Below are 26,077 nucleotides of genomic sequence, written 5' to 3'. Positions count from 1 at the left end.
CCGTGGGCCGTCACTGTGCGGGACCAGGTGGTCGGTGTGAAAGGGCTCTGTGCCCCATAAGCAGCTGTCTCATGATGGAGAGAGATGAAAGCTACTGTCGACACCTTTGTCCCAACGCACATTAAAGGTCCCTTTGAAGGGCACGCACTCTGTGACTGTGGTATCTGGGGAAAGGAGTGGAGTGAACACAACTGGAGAGGGCACACATTCATTAAACTCTCTCTCTCCCTCTGTCTTTCTCTGTGTCTCTCTGCCCATCAGCCTCGCAGCTCAGTTCATTAAATCATTCAGAGCTTAGAAAATCCCTGTCTGATTTATCGCCTTTTAACGCAAGCTGACGTTGAGATTGAGGAGTTTTGTGCAGATAGAACAAGGCTAAACAATGCATTTATAAAAGACTTGTTTTTGTTTCAGCATGTTTTAGTTAAATCGATCTTTTGTCGTCTTAGGCTCAACTTTTTCCATGATGTGCCTGATTTCCGGGTGCTTGCTTGTGGAGGTGACGGCACTGTGGGCTGGATCCTCGACTGTATAGGTACACGCATTCTAATAACAAAATGACCTAATACTGACAACGTGGATCTTATTTTCACAGTTTGGGCCATGGTTTCTAGCTGGTTAGAACATTGTACTCACCAAGTTACAGCAAAGTTTTGCCAATAACCTTTCAGCACACACATTCAAGTGGTATCCCAGGGTAGGCAGTTTTCTAGAAAAGCTCCCCCAAACATATTTAGAAAATACAGCCCTCATCCTGCAGCTCCCCCCTCTCTGTCCTAAGCCCCTCCCACCAGACGAATCATTCATTTCAAACATCATCCTGATCACGATTGTGATACCGATGGCGTCCCCCTTACTTTTTTTCGGTTGCTTTGCATTATGGGCAGCTGTTTGCCAGAATAGCAACTTTTCCTGCTGGACAATCTGCCATTGAATCTTGAATCTTGATTTGTGCAAGCGCATCTGTATTTGTAGGACAGCCAATAAGAACGCCCTCTTTCTGCAATGACCTGTGATTGGCAATAGTCTCCTAATACTGGCTAGATTTTCCAAAGCCTGAAAACAGAGTAATGAGGCGATGCAGAAGTTTAGTTTTAATTCAGACCACTTGAATCACAATACGCTGAAAGGTTATTGTATTTTTGACGCCAAAAATAAACAGCCTACCCCAGCTTTAATGTCTGAAACCCTCCAATTAGCCAAACCTTTTTGACAGAGAAAACTAATGCGAATGTAGCTCCATGTTGCCATTTTCTCAGTTCTCTGCAAATAACTTTGGATTATAATTGTGTCTACAACCAATAGACACAATGGCTAAAGCGACAAAAACAAGGCCGAGTTGTCCCAAGTTTCAAGGACTGTTCAACCCAATATAAGAGAGATCTGTTCGTCTTTGTCTTTGCAGATAAGGCCAACTTTGCCAGGCACCCTCCGGTGGCCATCCTCCCTCTGGGCACAGGGAACGACCTGGCTCGCTGCTTACGCTGGGGAGGAGGTGAGGCACTCGCTCGATCATGTGTGTGTGTGTGTGTGTGTGTGTGTGTGTGTGTGTGTGTGTGTGCTTCTTTTGTTTAATCTATCGCAGTACATCCATCCTTGCGTTGACATTGATGAAACTTAAAAAAGTGAAACTATTGGTTGACTATTTCATGCAGGGAAAAACAAAACATTAGTTCAAGGAAGATTTGGAGAAAGCTGATACAGAATATATATGATACTGACTGACAGAGTAAGTAAAGCTACTTAAGGGGATAAAACATTCATTTACGTATAGATTTCTGTCCTCCGAATATTTCAGGAAAAAGTAAAAGATAGTAGATTATCTGTAAAGGCTCAACTTAGTTCTTTAAAGAAAGAACAGGCTTAAAATGTGTATTTGATTGACTTGGCAGCAGTCTAAACTCTCTGCCAGGGTTCATTTTAATGTTTAGAGCATGACTGTGGATTCAGGGAGGGTCTCAGTTGCACACTAGAATACAAAAGGAAAGGCAGGCGTGTGTGTGCATGATTTTGGGAAATGAAAGATGGGGAAGGGGAAAATGGGAGCTCTTACGTGTCAAATTAAAAACTGTTAATATGCAAATCACCATTGATTTGTTGCAGCACTTTGGGCCAGTAATTAGAAAGGCTTGATTGTTGCTGCTTGGAGGACCAGCAGAGCACTTACTCAGGCTTATGAATGACTTTTTGTCAATAAGCAGCCGGGTTCAGTAGGGCGGCTTTGGGATTTGTTCAATAGATCATCTTTTGCAGAAGTAAACATTGAAGTATGAGCTGGAGTCTCTGCAGCCGTTGCTAATGGCATGGCTCTAGGGATGGCAATGTTGGTCCAGCACTTTAGTCCAGACTGAAAAATCTCAACAACTGTTGGATGGATTGCCATAACATTCTGTACAGATATATATGTATATATATATATATATATATTCCTCAAAAGGAAAGAAGGAAGGATAGAATGAAGGAAGGAAGAATGGATGGATGGATGGAAGGAAGAATGGATGGATGGAAGAATAGATGGATGGATGGATGGAGGGATTTTGAAATATCTTGATAACAATTGGAGGGATTTCCAAGAAGTTTGGTGCAGATCTCCATGGTGCCCGTGGGATGAATTGTTATGACTTTGGTGATCCCCTGAAGTTTCATCTAGTGTCACCAGCAGGTCAAACTTTTCACTTTATCCTTGATATCCCAATATCCCAGAGGGTGAACTTTCCTTTAGCGTAAACATTTTTGGCTCTTCGGGAAATATCTTGACAACTTTTCAAATGGATTGCCATACAATTACGTTCACATTCACACTTTTTGGGGGTTTTTGTTGCACCACATTGGTCGAGGTTCCAAACGAGCTGAGTCGATACTAGAAGGTGGAGTTAAACAGGGCAGAAAAAGCGTTGAGAGGAACCATGCAGTGGAAATGAGGCATTAGTCCTGTCAGACACAAAGGAGTTTATGATTAAGTCTGTGACAAATGCTTTTCCTGTCATGTCTTATGTTGTCATCTGCCGTAAACTATCCGAGAGCCCCTTGGTGTGTGATACATGTTTTTATGATGACGTGTGTGTGTGCACACATTCAGGGTAAAATGTGGTGAAGCATCCATGGGGAAAGAGACAATTATTTTTCCATCAAAAGGAAATTGTTCCCTCTAAAATTGATATTATATTTTAAGACTACTACTCTGTCAGAATATGCAAACACACTCATGTGTCACACATGACGATCCTAGTGTGATGGTACTCACTGATCCCTCGTGACACCGTTGGAACTTACTTCCGCCTCCGATCGCTATTAAGATGCCTCGGCTGCTTGAAGCAGGCTGTCGGCTGCGGAGCAAAAACCAGAGGGCTCCCCGGGGTGCTGTCAGGCCCCCGGGCGCCCTCTGGGTTCGGAGGTGGTGAGGGCGGCGGTCTCTGTAAAGAGGCAGCCTGATCAGTGCCGCTGTGTTGCAAGTTTCAACCCATATACTCCACCGTTCCACCAGTTAAATGTAGGGCTTTAAATATAGATTGGGTGAAATAATACATATAAATAAATAGTCAGGGGACGACTGAATCAATTATTTATTTTATTTTCATTTAATTTTTCTAAATTTAAACTATTCCACAGTACAAACAATGGACAGGGATCTACTTTTGGACATATCTTGCGTCCTCTCTGTTGTTTCTACCTGTGCATCTGCTCGTGTTTCTACTCATTGCACGTTCCTCTCCGGCTGGTTGTCCGCAGGTTACGAGGGCGGCAGCCTGATGAAGTTCCTTCGGGACATCGAGCACAGCAACGAGGTGGTGCTCGACCGCTGGAACATCGACATCGTCCCCGATGACAAGGAGGAGAAGGGAGACCCTGTCCCCTACAGCATCGTCAACAACTACTTCTCTATCGGAGTGGTGAGCAAACTGAACACATTACATACGACTGATTCCATTATCTATTTCCTGTGTGGATACTACTCGGAGGTAAAAAAAAACATTTTGCTTCTAGATGTACTTCTTACAGAACCTGAAAAGGGCATTGAAAGGCAATTATTTTTATAGATATAATATGCGAGATAAAATAAACAATGTGTCATAAATCTTGCCCCCAAACCGTCTGACCGCACTGCAACACAAACAACACGGTGTGAGAGAGATTACCTGGTCTTTGTGGACGCAAGCAATTAGCAGATTGATCAGCGAGCGTCTGTTTCCCTCTCGGGCAGGTTTCCTCTTTTAATTGGAGGCAAGAAACCTGCTGCCAGGTCCCAGTTGCTTAGCAACCTTTTTACCTTATCCTGATGGAGATACTCGTGTGAAAGCTCAGGGACGGTTTTTTTTTTTTTTTTACAGAGGTGACAAAAACAAGGGGCTTCGTGAAGTTATCGGTGTAGTCGGATGGTGGATGTGTCTGCACTGCACATCAGTGAAATGTGTCGCTTCGGTATTTCTTTATGCCAAAATGGAGGGATTCACGTAGACTACCGCTCCTCTGATGTGGTTTGGACTCACAAGAATGAGTCTGATGCTGCAGTTATACATATATCATTTAAATAAGTTCCTCCTTCATCAGCTTACAGTAATCCTATAAATACCCTTCTTAACTCACATTAAGAACTGGTCAGTGGGAGGAAGCCTTCATTCATGTTACCAGCACAGCAAATAACAACCTGGTCGCCAGAATAAAAGTGTTCACGTTGCACATTTCTGAAAAACCAAAAGTACAATTCATATCAATATTTTTACATTTTATGTCAACGCTATAGTGTTTTAACCACTTGTGCCGTCAATTAGGTTTAGATTAAGGCAACAACGTTACCGTTGTAAGATTCAGTAAAAGATGTTTTGGGTTAAAACAAAGAATAATAATAAATTTGACTCACCCCAACCTCCTTCCTACGCGGACTTCCGCTGACTTTGAATAAATATATTTGTCAAAAACAAACGTAATCAGGGAGAATATACGCTCCATTAGAAACCTAACAGTGCATTTCATTGTATGAGGACTTAATTTTTACGAGGCCGAGCTGCAAATAAACACTCTAATGCCAAACTTTCAATCACAAGCTTAGTGTGTATGCCAGTGCTGCTGCTGCGGAAACCAGACTCAGAGCTGAGTCATCACCATATCAGTAAGTAGGTGCCATCTGATTAATTTTTTCTTCATTCAAGCACCATTAAGTTGAGGATTAAAAATAACAGTGAAACTCATTAGGCATATAGTACATATGACTATAAATAAGCAGAAGTGACACAAGTGTGAAGAAGACATATGTGCGCAGGTAGAAATAAATGGGTTTCTGGCAAGAAGAGGATGAACCACAGTGACGTTATATAGCTGCACCCCCACTGATATCTGCATATGTGTCACACCATCACACGGAGGAAGCCAGTGACATACTAATGTGTCACTGCCATATGTACGTTTGCACCATTTCCTGGCTAAACACTTTGTAGTCAGAGCTGCAGCACTGGAGGTACAGACGATGGTGTTTGACCGGCTGTCTCGGTTGTGATTTTTAAAGTGATGGTTTTAAAAGAAATGTAATTGTCTACTACTTACAGATTTTATCAACAAAATACTCATATTGCCAGTAATTTTTCACCTCACTGCAGCGATATACATGTGTACTCAATGATGCCATTACATCACTGTTGGGTGTCGTTAAAGGTAGAAGAGACTAGAGTAGAAAAACAATGCTTTTCAGCCTTAGGTGCCGGGTTCTCTTGTTGTTTTCACCAAAATCCTTGAGGTCTAACAAACGTATTGAATCATTTTAATCCTCATAAAGCATTTTCAAAGTCTATTTTTTGTATTGTATTTTCTTACTGTCCTAAAAACTTAACACTCGAAATGCAAATTCATCTGTAGCCAAAAAGCAGTAATTTAGTCTTCTTATTTGTAAAGATTTACATCTTCAGTCGGGATGAATATACTCGGTGGTGAGAGTCACAGACAGGGTCGGCTAACACATTTTTGATCTTTTCGTGGGATTTGTTGACAATAGGTAAAACTATAGAGATACACCAGCGTTACCTTTTAATGTACAGGTCGTACGTGTGGGTTCTGAAAACACGCCAGTGTTTCACGGCCGTTAAACAAAGCGACAGATCGCTGTGCCTCCCAGAGCCGCGGTGACAGATGGCCGAGTATCTGGGAAGCATGCGACACCTGAGCAAACCAATCTCTGACTCGCACCGATGAGGTAGCCATTAGTAACCCTCAAATGTGGTTTACCGACCGTACAGGGTTTGCATTTCCTGCCGTCCCGATCGCAGACCGTGCTGCTCGGGGTTTGGTTGCTGTGGAGACGGGAGGCTGGCAAGGCCGAATCTGAAAGCTTGCACATCATCTGTCCTTTATCTCACTGACTTAATTGTGGATGACATGGTGTGGAGCATGTGGTCGGCTCAGCCGAGGCACTCGGAACTGTAAATGATTTACAGCTCTGAAACAGAAGTCACATAATGGTATCTTCTGATTTACAGTAAATCAGAAGGTGTATTATGTGATTTCTGCTTCAATCTATTCCCATATTGTAGATCTGATAAGATTGTATGGATCCCCAGGGGCAAAAACAAGTTTGCCAATACTTTTATAGTTGGAAAATATCTTGAAACATACCTAAAGTTATATGTGTGGTCTTTAGAAGATGAGGGTTTAGAAGGTTTAGCCTCTAACAGGAACAGCTGGCTGTCTAAAGGTGCATTGAGCAGTGGGTTTACTGTGGGGGCTGGTAATAGACCCATTATATGTGGGAAGGCTCTGCCTCCTTTTTTCTGCTTCATGTGGCTTCATATAATTCTATACTGTCACATTTTATAGATCCTCCAGTTAAAAGATAGGCACAGATACAGCTACAGATTATTTTTGGATCAAACAGTTAGAGGAAAACCTGAGGAGGACTGCCTCCCCTGGGGAGCACCACCGAGAACTACATACGTTATTCAACCATGAACAACGAAGTATAAAGAGCGGCAAACTTTGCATAGCGAGGTGGATAAAACGACAGATATTCGTGTCCAGTGTGTAACCAGAACTCACAACATTGATTTATTTGTCACGTATCTTCCGGAGCTATTTAAACCCAAACCACGATCTTTTCCTAAACCGAAGTACTTAGTAGTTTTGTTGCCTAAACCTAACCAAGGTGTTTCCTGTGATGTAAGAATTTGAAACGTGTTGCTAAACATTCGTAGGAAAACGCACGAAAATTGAGGATTATGTTTTTGTAAGATATGGTACGAACCGTTTTATGAGGATATGTTTCTGTTTTACCCTTTGTGCTAACGTTACTGGCTTAGCCTTTGTGCTACAGGGTTAGCTTGCTGTACGGTGGCTCGCACCCGTTTTTAGGCTCATTGGGTGTGTGCTCATGAACAAGTTAACTTCTGGACTTCGCTGTTCTTCCATTTGTCCGTGTTTTTTGTGTTGTCTGCTGTTTACACAGCTAACGTTTTTTCAAAAGAGGCTGTTGCTTGTGTTGCATCAGCTCATGTGTTCGACCAAATAGGAGCTTAAAAGGTTCCTCAAAACGGCGTTTTAAGAACTATGTTCGTTCCTAGTTCATGAAAATAGGAGTTGTTAGAACTATGTTCATGGAAATATGCTTTCAGATAAATTAATACACACTTAACAATAAATAAACGCTCCACAACAAGAAACATCAGTGGAGTTAAGCATTTGTGTACACATGCCGGTCGGTTTCTAAAGCGCTTTCACTTGACCTGCAGCCTGGAAAGAATCTCGTGAGAGGAATTTGAGAGAAGGAAATCACACCATGTCAGCAGCCATTAAAGATGCCGCCTCATGTTGCAGTGAGGAAGCTGATCCCTCTGCAGCGCTTGTCTCCGTGCAGGAGTTTCTGTGGATTGGTGCGCAGGTGTAAATGTGTATGTATGCGCATGCACTTGACTGTGTGTGGTTGCAAGATGATTCCTAGTGTTCATGGCCAATTCCTAATGTGCACCGCAATCCCTGACTGTGCCATTAGCCAGGAGGGTGAAGACGATCCTGTGCCTCTTCTGATGGACATATATGTCGCGAGCTGCTTCTTTCACCTGATTGGCAGAAGCTGCACCAGGACGACGGACATGAAGGGGCTCATGCAGTTCACTGCAGCCCTCTTGAATCCTAGTGCAGATAGAATTAAAGGAGGCGACTAGTTCTTGAAAAATACACACTCACCACAACGTCCATTGTGTAGGTGTTCTGGAACTTTCAGTCTTGTCACACAACCTTTCTTCCTTTAGATGGTTTGCCTAAAAAAATCTTTTTCTGAGCATTTAAGGCCTTCTCATTCATGTTATCTTAAGGTCAAAAAACTTTTAATCTTCATTTCTATTATTCACTCTAAAAGTAAATATGCATGACTTGAAGATGTAGCCCAGTATCTGCATTCAAACTAGACTGTATCTAAGAAGTGGACATAGCTGTTTGGTTTGTGGACTGTGGTTTTGAAGCCTAGGTCGTCGCCATCTTGCAATTTGGCCGTCGCCATCTTGGCTTTTTGCAACCAGTGAGTGGAAGTGACCATGTTTGGACTGAGGAGGCCGCCGTCAGTCCCGCCCTAAAGCATACCCTGCTTTATGGTCTGTTTGACTCTAAATGGACCATAATGTACTAAATGAACATCATGCTGTATTGAAGAAGACTTGAAACTACAGGTTGAGACCATAAACTCATGTTTACAATGTCAGAAAGCAACAGCCCAATCAGAGATGTGCTCAAAATGAAATATTTCCAAAAGCCATGGATTCAGTCAGAGGCTAGAGACGGCCTGCGTCTTTCAAGCTGCATGTCTGAACTCACTGTGAGACACTTAAAATTAAATTCATGCAGAGGATGTCATCACTCACTGCGTTCCCCATTGCAGAGGCATAGCCTCATCTATCTGTTAAAGTGATGGCTTTTTACTATTCAGACATAGGTGACCTAATTATTGTTAATGTGAGCGACGTTCGCTCCAGCTTCTCACAGTGAGTCCACTGCTGCCAGTCCAGCAGAGAGCTTTGGCTGACAGGGCGTCAAGTTGGGACTCTTGTTTAATTTGCTCACGTGCTGTATGTTAAAAGTGTTTTGTTGGATATTCATTTATTCGTCCTGAATAAATTGAAACTACAAAGATTATTTCTTGTACATTTACATTTGAAAGCATAAAGAAATGTTTAAAGGTCTGTCTGCTTTTTCAGACACGTTAGACCAACGCGTCATGTCGCCATCACTCAGCCAAACTGGAGGCACTGCTGAGGGGAGCTGAACTGTGATCTGCTGCAATGGTTGGCGAGTGTTTTTTCTCTGCACCACCGGGATACTTCATAATTCGAGAGTCGCATCAGTTACAGTGACTCCCTGACATTGCGGTCAGTGTACTGAGACAGAGGCCCGAATAAATTAAACGCTGTTTGTTCAGGAAAACAGGGTAACAGGAACAGAAAGTCTGTATATAAAATGATCTGTGTGTGTGTGTGTGTGTGTGAGGGAGAGAGACGGAGTAGCGCTGGCACAGACTGAAGGTCAGTGGAAGTATCAGTGACAGGAAGTGAGCGCCTGCCAGGTTCAGGCCAGGTTACCGCGGTAATGAATGACCGTGCTGAGTGACACCTGGCTGGTCTTAAAGACGGGAGGAACGGCGCTCAAACACACACACACACACACACACACACACACACATGGTGAAACACGTCCGCACACACAAACACATTCACAAACACCTGGACTGGTCTTTAAAGCTCCTGAAAACTCGGCTTCAGACCATAAGTATGTCTCTATAGAGCCTATTTATAAATGTAAACAGTGATGACATACGTAAGTGTGTGCAAGTAGTTTGGTAACGGACGTACCGCAAATGCAAATGCAACCTAAACATGCATCGCCTCTGCTCAATGGTGGCGTCTAGTAGGTAATCCATAAATTGTGAAACTCTCGCGATATGGCTACGGTTAGGATACGTCTCACCAGAGTTTTTGCAAATTTTCACAACTACTGAGTAACCATATAGATCCAACCTTGCTCCATCTCACTCCACAGAATACCCTTTTAAGATACTCCATCTTCACCCATTTATGCATTTCTTAACACAGGCTTAACATTTAAAATAAACAAGCTAAGTTGCTCCTGTCGGCCCCATTTACCTTCTGTTTTGACAACATCAACAAGGTTGGGTAGAGTAGACAAATACTTGAATAAAATAAAAATGCTGTTAATTTATTCAAAAGAAAAATACAAGAGCAGTTACATTTTTTACTAAAAGCAATAACAATATTTTATGGAAGCCCATTTCTACCACAAAAAGACAAAACGCTGAAAATATATTCATAATAAATATGAATAAATTCAAATTTATAAGAAAAGTGAAATAACTTAACTTAAATGTATGAGACAGCAAGTCAAAGGTTTGGTTTAGTATCATATAAGTTGATTATAACATATTAGTATTTTTATCATGCAACTTTTAATATATTTGACTTTCTTTTTTTGGCAGGAATGGGCTTCCATACTAATAGTAGGATTATACTTTCTTTTGGAATAGAAAAACAAATTAAGAGCTCTTAAATCATAGACAGTGTATGTTTATCTTGCTCCGCTAACCTGCACTTCCCAGTATAAGAGAATCATGGGATACGGGAGATTAGAGGCTGACTGTGACATTTCTCTTTGACATTAAGCTAACCAAGCCCCTTTACCAGAGGCCAGTGAAACACAATAGGGGTGGACTGACGCCCTATTTCTCTGCCGTGGGTCCCACTGAGGTGACATTTTCCAGCCAGCATTTTTTTTTTTACTGTTGTTGTTTTTTGTTGATTTCCCCTTCCTACTTTTTTTCACATCACCCGTCCAATAGCACCTCCTCTTGCCCCCACGCACCGTGTGCAAAACTTCAAACGGCAAGATCAAAACAACCTTCATCACACAGGCAACTATAGGCGACGGCAAATGTCACATTTTGTTACAGACGGATTTTTCGGGGGGGGGCAGAATGCACTAAAATTTGGGGACCGGTCAGTGATTGCCTGCAGCAGGGAAACATGAAACAGCCGACATGTTTTGGAAAGCTGTTGCTGCCTTTTTGTGTCATTGTTTGAGCCCGATCCCCACGCTGTGCTGGACTCGCTGGCCACATTTTACAAAAATCAGTGAAAAAATAATAACCGGCTCTGTTCGAAAAAAGACTCCTACGGCAAATTATGACCAACTTTTTTCTTCTTTCATGCGTGCTTGTGGAGAATCAGCTTTTTCAGTTTGAGCTCTGCAACAATGTTCTGGTCTCTCGTGGGTCTGGAAAAGTAGTTCACCTGTGATGTCTCCTCACTGCCCTGGTTCCAGTATCAAATTCTCCGCCAGTTAAAGCGGCAGATGCAGCTCTATTTTAAGGTCGGCTACATTAGCTGATGCTGTGAGATCTCGGCACATCGCCGTAGCGTCTGGTGGAGGAGGTGCGTCGCGGCGGGCCGATGGCACCGGTGGATGGTTTTGAGGTTGACAAGTAGCGGATGTGTATAATTGCCCCTGTCCCACCTGTCTTGTCACAACCATCCGTTCTCCTTGTTGCGTTGGAACACCTGCACAGGCAGACGAGGTGCCAGAACGCCATCACACATGCCTTCGCCTGTCAGAGTTGCCCGATGCCAGACTATGGTGTAAATATGCACCCAAATCACAAAAAAATGTGTGTTTAACAGATACATTACCTGTTTTACCGTGAAATGAAATAAAGCAAAGGTTTCACACACTTCCAGGAAGCAGAACCGTAAGAAATGAAACACTTGTTGCCTCCTAGACAGCAGCTTGCTCATTTTTCCTGTTATGTAATTATGTTTGTGTCATTTGCATTTATTGACGTTTTGAGACTATTTTGTGTCACTGCATCCGAGGAAGTGTTTCCACCTGATTGACAAGCGTTACTGGTCTTTGTAGCTTTGTATATTATCAAGCATTTTTTATGTTTTAACCATTTGGCGGTGGGCAACCTGTTGGGCCTCAGAGGCCATCTAGTCACCCAGGGCCCATTGGTGTAGAATAGCTGGTTTAAGAGTCACCACGGCTGTTCAAAGTAAAGTTTGAACCGTACTTATTTATCTCTAATTTATCTCTAATTATAAAGCCTCCAATTTCCCTTTGCACAGTCACCATTTTCCTCTCTGCCTATCTAAGTGTTGTAACTGAATAAGAAGAAAATTACAAAATGATACCCTTAGTGGATGAGCCACTGATATTCTGCGTGCTGTGCAAAACATCATATCAGCTACCATATTAAAATAACAATGAACACAACACATCTCGATAAGATGCATGAAAAATGAAGATTACATTACTTGATTGAGGCCCAATTAGTTTAGTTGCATAAAGGCTAATTTATCCCCCCGATCTGAGTTATTGAACTTTCTGTATCAGATGAAGACTCCTTCAACATGGTCGTCTCCACATGTAATACAGTAAATCGATTTTCGCTGTGATTGTAGCTTCCAGTTATATATATATATATATTAAGTTTTAAATTATAGCAGTTAATTCATTTTTTTGTTGGTATTTTATAGTCATGTGTCTATCGTCTTGAACTGGTGGCAGTAAGTCGGGTTGTGTCATGTGTCTTGTCTCTGTTAAGCACTTTAAGCAGAACCAGATGGTGTCATTACACAGTCCTCAACTCTGTCTTCATACGTTAACATCATTACTGACTCCACCATCAGCGTGACACTCTCCATCCACCGAGCTCCGGTGCATCGTCTCCATAACATGAGCCACATATACGTCTACGTTAGCTATATTGCTTCCTCTGACATATAATCGATGTAATCTATGAGCGCATGCATCTTGAATTTATTATATATATACAGTGGCTGTTTATCTGGGAAAGACAGATCACATCCTCAGGCCCCGAGTGGAGAAGCAGCAGCTCTGGTCAAACTCAGCGTGCAGTCAAATTAAGGCCGCTCTTTTTAATTGATCACATCCACTGAAAGCTGAAGTGTCCAGAGCAGCGCTGTGTGTTGTGTGTGTTTCTGTTTGCCTACATGCTGTGAAGCGTTTCGCATGAGGATTCTCTTGTGCTGCCGTAGTCTTTATGTTAATAGAACGGCATACATTCGAGATGTATAGAGTGCTGCAAGAATGAATCCTAACACCTAAAATGAGTCGTTATTTTTGCACTTCTGGTTCTCTCGTTGCAAAGTCGATGGTTTTTTTTAATGGGTTTTTGATAGATAACACCAACTTTGGAGATTGTAATGTTTTGTTCTAGGACATAAAATACATCATAAAATACACGTCCTAAAAGAAGCGCTTGCTAACAAGTAGCTAAATGAGACTACTAAACGTCATCGTGCCAAACACTTGCATTCACGCTTCAAAAATCAGAAAAGTGGTTTTCATATGTGAAGATTATCTTGTTGAACAAAGTGTGTTTAGGTATCATAAACATTTGATTGCCCCAGAGCACAATTTCTGCAATATTCCAAAATCCAATGAAAAAATCCAATTGGCTTTTTGTCGAGGGAACCGGTGCGATGCCAACCTCCAGCTTGGCCTACAAAAACACGACACCCCTGCAGCCCTCTATTGGAGGTGTTGTAAAATTGACAACACATTTATGTAACGAGGTGCCTGTCTGAAAGGAGCTTTAAATCTAAATGGTGAAACCTCTTGAACCTTATTTGAGGCTCTTGTCAATCATCTCTGTTCTGAATGAAAAATGATATAACAAAAGTCCTTGCATGGTTAACGATCTAGAGCATCGATAATGCTGTTGTGACAGCGTGATTCCCCGGTGGTGTTTGTGTTTGTCTGTAAGTGAGGTCGTACCGAGGCTGCTCTTGTGAGTGATCAGGGTTACATCCACCTCTGCCCCAGAGGTCAGGGGTTAAACACATGGGGAGAGGAGGGCTGGGTCCAGCCTGAGGCCAGATCCAATTAACTTGTGACCTTTCGCTCAACGCTGCTTTGTGCCGTAAGTCAGAGTTCTCTTCAAATATAAGTCATACAACTTCAGACTGAATTACTCCAGTACATCACCAAGAGTTTGGTTCAGTGGTAGTGTTGCAGAAACCAGATAACTACACCAAGCTTAGCAAAGCGGTCCACGACCACCATTTATCGGCGGACCAGAAAACAGACCAGCCCAAACGAACCGCACCAAGGGGGCGAACGCTCGCGGGTTTCGGATCAATTGCACTAAATAAGGCCGGTGTGAACATGACCTAAGGCAGGCGTACCCTTGCAGCCACACTGATGACGAGAATATAGAATGGCTTTGAGACAAACACCATAATCCTCCTTAAATTTACTTAACAAATATAGATGAATGTCTTGTTTTGTGATGTAAGAAGTTAGAACTTTCTAAAAGGAAGAGATGGCAGAACTGGAATGTAACATATTTTTACATTTCCCTTTTAGCAAGCTGTGATAATGTGTAGGTTTTTACAGATGTCCTGTAGGTAATGTTGTCTTCTCCTGCAGGATGCCTCCATCGCCCATCGCTTTCATCTGATGCGAGAAAAGCACCCTGAGAAGTTCAACAGCAGGTGAGAGGAATGAGAGGAGTGAAATGCACTGAGCAGTCGATGAGGCGGATCCTCGTATTTCACATCGGGGGTAAAAACCTTCCCCGCTCCAACGTCTTAACATCATTAGCTAACGAGCAATCTCATAATCAACTGGTAACCTTTAATATATAAACCCCATATCACACTGAGCTGCAATCGTTATAAATCAATAACGGAACAAAACCCGCCTGCGTAGTAGAATCAATATATTGGCAGTACACTGCACTTAGCCGTGACGTGGGAGGGTGTGAAGTCAAACTGGGCCGGAGCCTTAGTTTCCAAAATCCAGAGAGAAACGTTTGGAATGGCAATTATTTGTTGTTTTTTTGTTTGTTGCTTCAGGTGAGGTTCTCAGATAATGCTCGAAATGTCAAATGAGGTAATCATTGTGGGCTGAATAGAGGTTGGTGAAGATATTAATGACGTAGATGGAGATTCACGTCATTCACAGAGCAGAGAAGGTATCTTCAAATGGCAGACGAGTGTGTAGATGTCTAATTAATTGTTACATAACACTGGAAGCCGCCTCGGTCTGACGAGACAGTGAGAGAGTTCAGGAGAGAGAGTAACAGCGATCCAGAGTCAGATGAGAAGAAATACCTCGGCGGTGACGACCGGAATATTAAATTCAACCTCGTCACATCAGCAAGAGACCTTTTCAGGCATGGAAATCAATAACATCGCTGCCGTCATTTGCCAGTTAAAAAACGGCTTTCTGTTATAAGTTTGACGTCGCAAATATAATCTGAGATAATTTCTATAATAACATCATCAGGGGCCCACAGCATACATGAGTTTTACTCTCCGTGACGAGTAAACTGATCTTCTGGCGCAAAATCAGTGGAATACTCCATTAACTGTGCCACTCCTATCGTATCGAAAAACACCCAGAGGCTTGGGGCAGATATCCCAAACATATATTATATATACAGTATATGAGTAAAGGATAAGATTAGTGATCGTCTATAATCTTCTTATTGTCAACAAATCTGATATAAAGAGTAATGTCTGTGTATCCAAGCCTGCTTATTCCTCCATCCTTCTGCGCCATAGATCTCCACCCTTGTTGAACAAGAATGAGACTCTACAGCCATGCTAGCAGCCAAAGCTGGTCTTAAATTTGAGGATGACAACAGAAATAATTGCACACCTGGTGAACAAAATTGCCCCCTTTAGACACCTAAAACTTGGCCCATCACGAGACGGGGGGAATCTAAACATACTCCTACCAGTGGGTGGTGGTATACACACAGGGCACCATGAATGTCTGGACAAATTGTCTTCGCACCCAAAGATTTCAGTCTGGACCAAAGTAGTCGACCAATCAACAGACATTACTAGAGCCATGACGCAACCTCCGGTTCTGAAATGTGAAGCCAATGCTGAAGTGTCTTAAAGCTGCATTCTCTCTAGTGACCACCAGGGGGCGACTCCTCTGGTTGTATAGAAGTCTATGAGAAAATGACTCTACTTCTCTCTTGATTTATTACCTCAGTAAACATTGTAAACATGAGTTTATGGTCTCAATCTCTAGTTTCAAGTCTTCTTCAATACAGCATGATGTTCATTCAGTACATTATGGTCCATTTAGAGTCAAATAGATAAACCTTGTGATTGACAGGTCGCTACCACGGTGTTGTCCGGTCAGGGAGTCGTCCGTGTTGTACTTAGCTCCTCCCTCTCATGACACTTCTGTTTGCAAAAAAAGAGAAAGGATGGCGACGGCTAAAATGCTGAACTCAAGGCTTTTAAAACACACCACAAACAAGTGGTCGCGGTGACTACGTCCACATCTTATATACAGTCTATGCTAGAAACATATGAAACACATTAATGAGCCACCCTGGTGCACTGCCTGACATTTTCCTTCATAAAGATCAACATGGTCAGTGCTCATAGTTCCTTTCTGAACCCTTTTTGTCTTCAGGGAACTATTGACAGACAAGCTAACAATTGTTAGTTTGGGCCTTTTTCATTAGATTTGTTGACAACATGAAAAATAAAGCATATCGCCGGCCATGTCTGTTAAAGCAAACAACCCTCAGCCCCAAAGCCAATACCGCCCACAAATATCCGAAGTTGTGGGGGAAACACCACCATTTGATGTTTGACGCTTTCATTTCCAGCAGCCTTTGCTGTGGCCACACGTCTCTCTGACGACTCATTCAGATGCACAGCAGAGAACAAACAGCAGCAGTGTGCACACGGCCTCTGTAAACAGACACTGTAGCCCTGAGGCCAATCACTGCTGATGAGTGTACGTTGCTGCTTGTTGTCTTTGCCGCAGCTCAAGGCTGAGGTGTGTGTGTTAACCAACATTTGGTGTGTGTGTATGTGTGTGTGCGTGCGCGTGTGTGTGTGTGAGAATAATCCTCTCAGGTCTCGACCTCTATGCAAAGCCGTCCACTGTTTGCGTTCATGCTTAAGTACACATGAGCTGCACAAATCACTGAGGGCTCTGAAGGTTTGACATCACAATTAAAAGTGACCAAAAAACCGAACAAAATGTGTACTTCTTCTGCATTGCGCTTCTCTGTGAAGTATAAAAGCATGTTTTGAATGCCACTGATTCACTGGGGAACTGAGTCTCTGTGCAGCTCTTTGTATGATTAGCTGGTGTTTCATGTTGTTTGCACGATGACAACAACTTGACTGCTTCCCTCCACCGTTAATTACTCTACATACTGTATTAAAAAAAGGAAGAGGAGAAGAGGAGGGAGGGTGAGAGAGAGGAAAAGACTCTTCGAAATTCAATAATTAATGCCGTCCATCCACCCATCCTGAGCCCCATGTACTGTATGTTCCATCACCACAGGCAGAAGGAAGAGAGGGTAATATAAGATAAAAGAACGATACCGCTCGTCTCTCAGGACTCTCTCTCTCCCTCTCTCTCCCTCGCTCCCTCTTTATATGGAGAGACATATTCAGCTTACACAAACTCAAGAGGTAAAACCCAGCGAGCTACAGAGCTCTTTCTTCCCTGTGCTTCACTGTTGCTTTTTCATGCTTCAGTCTATTTCTATTCTGCTGCATCGCTGCGTGGAGCTCCTCATGGCTCCAATCCAAAATAACACCAACAGTTTAATCTACACTATCTACAGTTGGCCAACACTGCAGGTTGTTGTTTTGTTCTCCTCTCTGGTACTTCTACAGAGTGACAAACAGCTGACGGACAACCACAACTGTTCTGTTGTTGTCTGACTGATGTTTTGGCAGAGTGGGTATCCGTCCTTTCTTTACAGCTATTTCAATTGAAAGGATTCAGTGTGGAGAACAAGCAGTTCTCTCACTCCACGGGTGCAGCAGATGATAAATCACCTTTGACCTGGTGAGAGAGGCCCGTAGCCACGTGTAGCACTTAGCTCACTGCTTTATTGTCCTCCCTGCCACTCACACTCCGTCTGCATGTGTGATGTGTGTGTGTGTGTGTGTGCCTCTAACACACTCCCCCGCTTGTCGACTAGCACATACCCACCCCCTCAGTGTCACCCTCCCCATCCCGGGCCTGTTGGGACAGAGGGGATGTGCGACTCCTGACACCTCAACCCACCAGCATCTAGTGGTCACAGTAGCCAGACCTCCAGGAGCCCAAAGCCCAGGTGCTAATGACTTCTCACACTGGGGACAATGCTGTGTGTGTGTGTGTGTGTGTGTGTGCGCGTGCGTGCGTGCATCGTCCTAAGTGAGGAAGAGAACAAGAACTGGATTTTGGAAGTGTTGGTAAAGGAGAGAAAAGGAATCATTTTAGAAATCCATGTTTCTCTACTGGTTTTGTCTTCAAATCTACACTTACACACCAGCAACACGTGTCAATTTACACTTGTTACACGCATACGGTCTTAACAAAATAAGCTTCCGTCTTCACAGGAAACTTAGGCACCAAAGCTACGAAGTTAAGTTCAGGAAAAGATGGTCATTTGGGTTAAAATAACCACACCGATGGCCTTGCTGCGGCGAGACGTTTTTTACATGGAACCATTTCTTCTTTATTTCAGTGACGGTAAGACCCTCAGGTGACACGTCATTAACAGCACCATTTATTTTTTACCCGTTCTTTGGTTTTAGCAGGTCCCTTGATTGCGGCTGATACAACACAAATGACAGACTTTCCTTTATGGATCTCTGAAGGCCGGACTTCAACATAGGACTTATGGGGCGGGACACGTAGCCTTAAATGGTTTTATTGGGGTGTTAATTATACTAATTTACAACTCTCACGAATGTGCGCTCATTTAGTTTGCTGAATCTGATGTGGCTCACCCGCACTAAAAACAGTAAGATTGTGTTAACGTGAAATTGTTCTTACATTAGGCACGTTGTATCTAAAGATACATCCTGAAAATAGACACCATCTACAGTAAAGGCATAGATGGGGCTCTACATATCAATATTTCATATATTTGATAAAAAACATTGAATGGAGAAAAAGCTGGTCAAAGGCATGAATCGGAGCTTTGGCAGATACAAAGTATCTTGCAGTTGGAAATGAAAAACTGCCCCCAGAATCTTTCTCCAAAGTGTAATCTTTAGTTTCTTCTGGCCAAGGCTGCAGTCGAGTAGTCAAACTAATTACATCCTATGTTGTTTCCTAACCACTTTTCCTTCACCTTGATGGTTAAAGAGGATGTGATGATTGAGTGATGTCAGTTTGTAGTGTGACCTGAAAATGTAGTGGAAATGATGACCAACACAACTAAAATAATTTTAATGACGTTCAATGACATCGGCTGACTCTTAAAGTGTCTTAAAACTTGCCTTCTCTCTACTGTCCACCAGGGGGCGACTCCTCTGGTTGTATAGAAGTCTATGAGAAAATGACTCTACTTCTCTCTTGATTTATTACCTCAGTAAACATTGTAAACATGAGTTTATGGTCTCAATCTCTAGTTTCAAGTCTTCATCAATACAGCATGATGTTCATTTAGTACATTATGGTCCATTTAGAGTCAAACAGACCATAAAGCAGGGGATGCTTTAGGGCGGGCTTACTGTGATTGACAGGTCTCTACCAGCGACGTATACAGCGTCTCTACGTCACTCCTCTGCATTCCAATTATGATAACTTCTGTTCATTGGTTACGAAAAAACAAGATTATGACAGCAAAATATCCGAACTTGAGGCTTCATAACAGCAGTCCACAAACCAGTGGGAGACGTCACGATGACTACATCCACTTCTTATATACAGTCTGTGATTAAGGCTCATTATGGGTGAGACCAGTCTGTGGAGCTTCACCATCAGATCATCCATAGAGGTTCTGCTTTGCCTCTCAGTGGTGGTGGTGGTGAGGGAGGTTGTATCACATGTCACAACTCACACTCTATAACGACAATGCAAGACGTGTGAGAGAGAGAGAGAGAGAGAGAGAGAGAGAGAGAGAGAGAGAGAGGGAGAGGGGGGAGATGGGGGGAGGAAAGAGATGGCTGGGTCATAAGGTCAGTGCTCACATTGGGGATTAAAGTAGATGCTTATCTGCAGGGAGGGGCAGCATGGGGCACAATGGGGCGAGAGATAACTGGATACAGTCGACAGAGTTTTGGAGCCCCCGAGCTTTGCAGAACAGTGTTTTCATAACATCACGGTTCCCCCTTAAAGCCAATCTGTACTCTCTCTCACTGTGATTCCAACAGGTCTGTGAATTCTCTTTAAAATGTTACAGTTTGAAAGTTATCTTTAAAAACCGACTGTATTCATTAAAGATGAATAGAATGAATAAGTGCTTTGTTCGTTGTGCAAACTGAACAGGAGAATAAAAATGGGACAAAAACACATCGTCATAATAGGAAAAATACCCCCCCGCCCCCTTTTGAAGATAATTTAACATCCTTTTTGTTCCGGCATTTCACCAGTTTTGGTGCATAAACATGGGAATAATAGAGAGAAGGCTTATGGAAGTAGTCTGTCTCCCTGTTGCACTCTCCGTCCATACGAGAGGGAAAAACTACGAGTTAATTGCATTTTTTTTTACAGACTGTCTCTCAAGTGGAAGCGGCTTAATGAGGTTAGGCAGCTCGCCTCATTGAGAATCGCAACTGTTCCTAATTGTGATCTCAAATATGCTCATAATCCCCTGATTTGACAGCGGCGGAGGTTTCTGGGGAGGCATTAAGGTGAAAGAGAGAGAACAAGGGACAGAATTACAATTAGCAGGGAGAAAAACATGTGAACAAGCACAGCGGCTTAAGGCATTTAGGTTACGTTTCAAGTCAAATAAACAGTTGTGAATTCTTTTCATGCTTTGTTTGAAGTCTGCTGGGCAGTTTAAGTTCACTGTGAGTTTTAACTCCTGTTTTATTTTAGTGTGCATGAGGAGGGGAAAAAGTATTTTTAACCTTTCAAACTGTGCGACGACTTCTTTAAGTTGTGTTCTGTTTGAATGTTCTCTTGTTCTCGGTGCCCAGGCGGCACCTCGGCACCGGTATGCCCACATATTACTGAGCGGTTGTGTCAACAGCTAGTGTTGTCAGTATCAGCAAGCATGTCCACGTGCCAATGAGGCTATACTGTCCTGTTATGGAATGATGTGTCATTTGTCGAGTGATGCAGGGTGAGACATCAGATATGCCATTTGTTTCTTTTGTTCCTGAGCACAACCTTTAGAAAAAGATGAAAGGGAATCATTTTTGTAGACTTGAGGTTGGACCTTTGTGGTCTCTCTTGATTTTGGAAACACAAATATCTTGCTCAGGACTTTGGTCATACGATAGCACAATCTGTGATACAGACGTACCGACCCTTCAGTGTCTGTATGAGACGCACCGGATGTTCAGGTAACTTCAATGTAAACCCATCCGCGTCACTATTAGACACTATTAGTGTCAGGAGCCAGAAAGTCTACTTCGGGAGGAGGTCAAGCAGAGATTCCTCCTTGACTGTGTTATTCAGCCACTGTCCAGTTCCCTAAAAACTGCAACAAATGACAACAGGATACAAACAGGACCACATCCACCAGGTCACCTCTGACAAGTCCTCTGCAGGGCAGACACGAGTCAGTCCTGTGGGTTGCTTTTATGTCGTGAATCACAATAATATTTACCCTGATCGTACAGCCTCCACCAGCAGTGTTTCACCCCTGCGTCCCCTCCAGAGGCAATGTTGACGTTTCAACTCTGGGCGTCCGGGCACCGAGCGATGATGAAAGAGAGGACAACAAGCAGAACGCCCTGTTTGACAGATGGCGAGGTTAACTTTCTGTGCTTCAGTATCGAGGGATCGATGCTGCCGGGGGGGGGGCCAGCGTCTCCACTTTAAGGCTTCAGGGTGCATCGGGTGAAGCTTTGACTTCTGTGGTCACGCGGCCGCTAGCTAGTCCTGAGCTGTCGGATTCAAAATGTGACATGACTCGAGGCACCGGACAGCTTCAATATGTGCCCAGTGAACCCAAAACAAATCGCGCTGCGGGCTCCCGACAGTGTACTAGTGTGCAAGTTGAGACTGGGAATATGTATTTTTTAATGTGTTAGTCAAAATCATGTGTTCTGTTTTCCCCCTTTCTGCTCCTCAGAATGAAGAACAAGCTGTGGTACTTTGAGTTCGGCACCACTGAGACCATATCTGCCACCTGCAAGAAACTTAACGAATGCATAGAATTGGAGGTGAGTCACCGTCAGATCAGAGCTGTCATCTCTGAAGCACAACAGATGAGTGCTGACAAAGAGTGGTCTGTGTGTAACTGACAGAAATTAGGAAAAATATCTATAAAAAATCCCAACAATATATCGTATTTGATTAAAAACAAAACTGTAAAATATGAAACATCTTGTGTACACTACACGTCAACAAATTAGCTTTTCTGCCTTTGTCCCTGACGGACTTTAAGATGCGTTTATTCTTTTGTGGGGCAGAGATATACAACAAAGTGATTTTCTCGTATTAATGAGGCGGGCTATTCATAGCGCGCCGTCAAATTAATGCTCCATAAAGTCACTGATTGCCTCATTCTGTCATACGGCGCCGCATAATCTGTCACCTGGGTGCTTATAGCACAGCAGGACTCGAGACACGCAGTTTCAGAAACCATTGGGGGAAAATGCAAACAAGCTGCTACCGTCTAAAAGGGTTCAAGCCCAACTGTTTTCCGTATGTTTAATTCATTTTAAAGAACCCAATGTGACCATGTTTGGAAATTGGTGACCATTTAGAATGTATTTTGTATTTCCTGTTGCGATGTAGCTGGCAGGGAGTAAACTTGGACCAAAGCTGTTAACCGAGCAACAGAATGGCAAAGAAAATTACTTATTTTAAGGATGTCTTGTTGGAAAACAATATTCAAGATGTCTTAAGTTAAGTTTTAAAGGACCAGTGTGTAGGATTAAGTGCCATCTAGTGGTGAGATTCACCCCTACTGCTCAACCCTACCTCTACAAGCATGCCGGAGAACTACGGTGGCCTTCAGGGATCATGAAACCGCAAAAGGCCCTCGCTAGAGCCAGTGTTTGTTCCGTCCGTTCTGGGCTACTGTAGAAACGAACGCCGGTGCAACATGGCGGACTCCGTGAAGAGGACCCGCTCTGTATAAGTGGCTCATTCTACTGATTCTTAGTTTCAGGTGATTATGAACATGGATATATGAATATTATATACTATTTCTGTCGGTAGCGTTCCCGCACACACACATCTGCCCGAACCAATCACGAGCCGAGCACTGCAGCAGTTTGTTAGCGGGAGCCACCTAGCTGCTACGCTAGCACCATAGTAGGTGTTTGGCTAAACTAACCATTGTCATGATCAAATGAACACAGATTTGTTTACACAGACTCCATGATGGTTATGGAAAGTGAAAGCTACATCCACTCCCTCGTACAATTCCTGAGCCTCCGACTCCGCGAGCACTTCACTCAGAGCAGCTGTCAATCACAGCTGTCAGTCATGACGTCTCGCCCGCTTTTTATAGCATCAAATAGCTACTCAAAAAGAGACAATGAGCAGTTGAACATATGGTGTGATAACAACTACATAAAATATCAATAACCGTCTTTGAGGAAAACTTAATTGACTTGAATTTAGATTTTTTTTTTAGTTTGGCCCATGTCCCATGCGTGAGGGGGCGGGGTTTATGACCTGTACTGCAGCCAGCCACCAGGGGTCGATCGAAATGTTTTGGCTTCACTTTTTAGGAGCTGTCATGTTATCTATCTTCTTGTTTTTTGTGGTTTTTCTGGAAATTACACAAAAGAAAAGTTGTTTTAGCGGCAAAATGCAAAAGTGAAAATACATATGTGTTTGAGTGTATATAAATGCATGTGAAAAAATATCTTTGTAAAAGTAGAACGAAATGATGTGAGGGGCCCAGAATAATGATGGCCTCAACATAAAATGGTCTCTTTTATTGTATTATTAATTCAGACTGGGTACAGACCACTGCAGTGTACTTCACAGAGCTGTCCAGCTGGTGCGGTACTGGTATGTGTTACGTAATTCACCAAACTTCATTTGATGGCGAAGTCCAGCATTTTTGTGGCTGCTTTGACTCAGCACAAATCAACCACCCACGCTGAGTCACAGCAATGTGTTGATGAATTTGATGAATTCAGATGAGGCACAATATAACTCAGAGTCAGACCAAGAGTGCCAAATGGGGGTTACTTAATATCTGTATTGATATTGGGGCAGCCTATTTTATTGCTGTCTGTTTTTGCTGCTTCACACTTGGCTTCTGTCCAGGTAATGCATCAACACAAAATAAATCTGCCAGTCTTAAACAAGCCACTGGTGCACAAAGTGGGTACAAGCATGGATGTCTACCTTACTCCATGATACAGTAAATGCATATGCATAAGATATGACTACGTAAAATATTATTGACAAGATGTTTTTACAAGGTATGAAATATGATAACAATATAAATACAAACAACAAAAGAAAATGTAATTGTGTCGAGTGTGTGTGTGTGCATGTGTGCGAGTGAGAACCTTACTTTGTTAATGTTAGCTCCACTGGTTTTAGAAGCATTCTCCAGGTAACGAGTATTGCTATTACATTACTATTATATAATGTTTAACCATGAATAGTTCTAAATCCACTAAACCAGCCTGAAAATGAAGAACAATCTGAAACGATTGTATGAGAGTCTATCGAGCAGAGTCGGTGCTACGCTTTCAGTTGCCGGTCTGCGTTCGATGGGGGAAAACTTTTGTTTTTGTCCTTGTCAGTCAAAGATAAGCAGAGTTAAATGGAAAATCTGTTTCTCGATTCCCCCTCAGTGCGACGGGATCATCATGGACCTCAGCAACACCTCCTTAGAGGGCATCGCTGTGCTCAACATTCCCAGCATGCACGGCGGCTCCAACCTGTGGGGCGAGACGAAGAAGAGGAGGAACTACAACCGCATGAGCAAAAAGGTTCCCGACAGGATGCCGGCCAGCACCGTCACGGACGCTAAAGAGCTTAAATTTTGCATGCAAGGTGAGTCAAAGCGGATGAATGAGTCTGATTAGAGGACTTTCTTTTATTTAACGAGGTAGATTAAACCCAAAGGGTTGACTCTCAGATCTTGCAAGATTAGGGATGATTTAAAACAGTAGATGATGTTTTGAGCCATTTTCAACCATGAAATTAAATGCAGATTTTTATGAATTTGGTCAAAATGAACACCATGCAGCATTGATGTGTTTCATCATAGTGTAAAAAACAAGTTTAAGTGTGCAGATACTCTTTAACCACCAAACATCTGTTTTTGATTAATGCCATGGAATGAACTTCAACATTCAGAAAGGAGACTATAGTGTAAATAAATGGAGACTATGACATGAATGTTTTGAAGGAAAGGTAAAGCTGTGAAAAGAAACATTTGTGCAATCAAGACATCTTTCTGACATTAATACAAGTGCAACTGGTCAGTGGTCACTCTCTGACTTTAAACTAACTTCACCTCAATGCTGACTCTGTTAGGTGCAGCACTTGTCCAGCTAGTGATTCTATAAACTCTGGCTGCACGGTGTTGGACTTGCAGTGCTGATTGTGCGGTGACACATCTCTTCACACATTCCCACCTTAGAGGGACCGATGGAGCCATTTTTCTCTCTGTTTACGTTCATAAAAGCACAGTGTGTATTTATTCAGAAGGGTCAGGCGGTGAACCTCCGCTACAATAACACTGTGGGAAACCCTGCCCCTGGACTTCCATTGACGTGATTCTAAATGGCCGCTCCAGGGTGTCCGGCCCTTTAATGGTCGCCTGCCGTGCGGTAGCCGCTTGTTCATGCAAACATAGAGCGAGAATTATTACCTTCTATTCATTTTTCTCCAAAGCAATAATTGACAAAATAATGTACTTTGGACTTTTGGAAATGATTAAAGGTTCTTGATAATCAATGGTTGTTTTCTCCTGCAGAGAGCAACCATGTAGTAGTTTTTAAATTTGTAGCTGTATAAAAATGTCCAATTATGTTCATCTGATTGTTTCTTCATGGAATCAGACATCAATTTATTTGGTTCTACTATGACAGTTAGCTGCTGCTTATTATTTAGTAAACAACAGAAACTTTCACTCGATCACAGCTGGGTGTTTGATTCTTCGTGCTTTAGTATTAAATCACTGTATGTGGCGCTCGTTAACAGA

At 42.7% G+C, this 26,077-nt stretch overlaps 1 protein-coding gene across 4 annotated transcripts in view; it reads left to right on the top strand.

The window, feature by feature from the left end:
* Nucleotides 1-26,077, top strand: part of dgkg (diacylglycerol kinase, gamma) — an 83,728-nt gene that overhangs the window by 37,154 nt on the left and 20,497 nt on the right. For all 4 annotated transcript variants that reach the window (XM_031873436.1, XM_031873440.1, XM_031873437.1 and 1 more), the window contains 6 exons: nucleotides 450-535; nucleotides 1,406-1,495; nucleotides 3,730-3,890; nucleotides 14,431-14,495; nucleotides 22,022-22,112; nucleotides 24,720-24,921. In XM_031873436.1, coding sequence (XP_031729296.1) covers nucleotides 450-535; nucleotides 1,406-1,495; nucleotides 3,730-3,890; nucleotides 14,431-14,495; nucleotides 22,022-22,112; nucleotides 24,720-24,921 — 695 coding nt within the window. The remainder of the gene's footprint in view (nucleotides 1-449; nucleotides 536-1,405; nucleotides 1,496-3,729; nucleotides 3,891-14,430; nucleotides 14,496-22,021; nucleotides 22,113-24,719; nucleotides 24,922-26,077) is intronic.

The sequence above is a fragment of the Anarrhichthys ocellatus genome, unplaced genomic scaffold (genome assembly GCF_004355925.1).
Source record: "Anarrhichthys ocellatus isolate YVR2014 unplaced genomic scaffold, GSC_Weel_1.0 scaffold71, whole genome shotgun sequence".
NCBI lineage: Eukaryota > Metazoa > Chordata > Actinopteri > Perciformes > Anarhichadidae > Anarrhichthys > Anarrhichthys ocellatus.
This window is presented reverse-complemented; position numbering and strand designations above follow the sequence as displayed.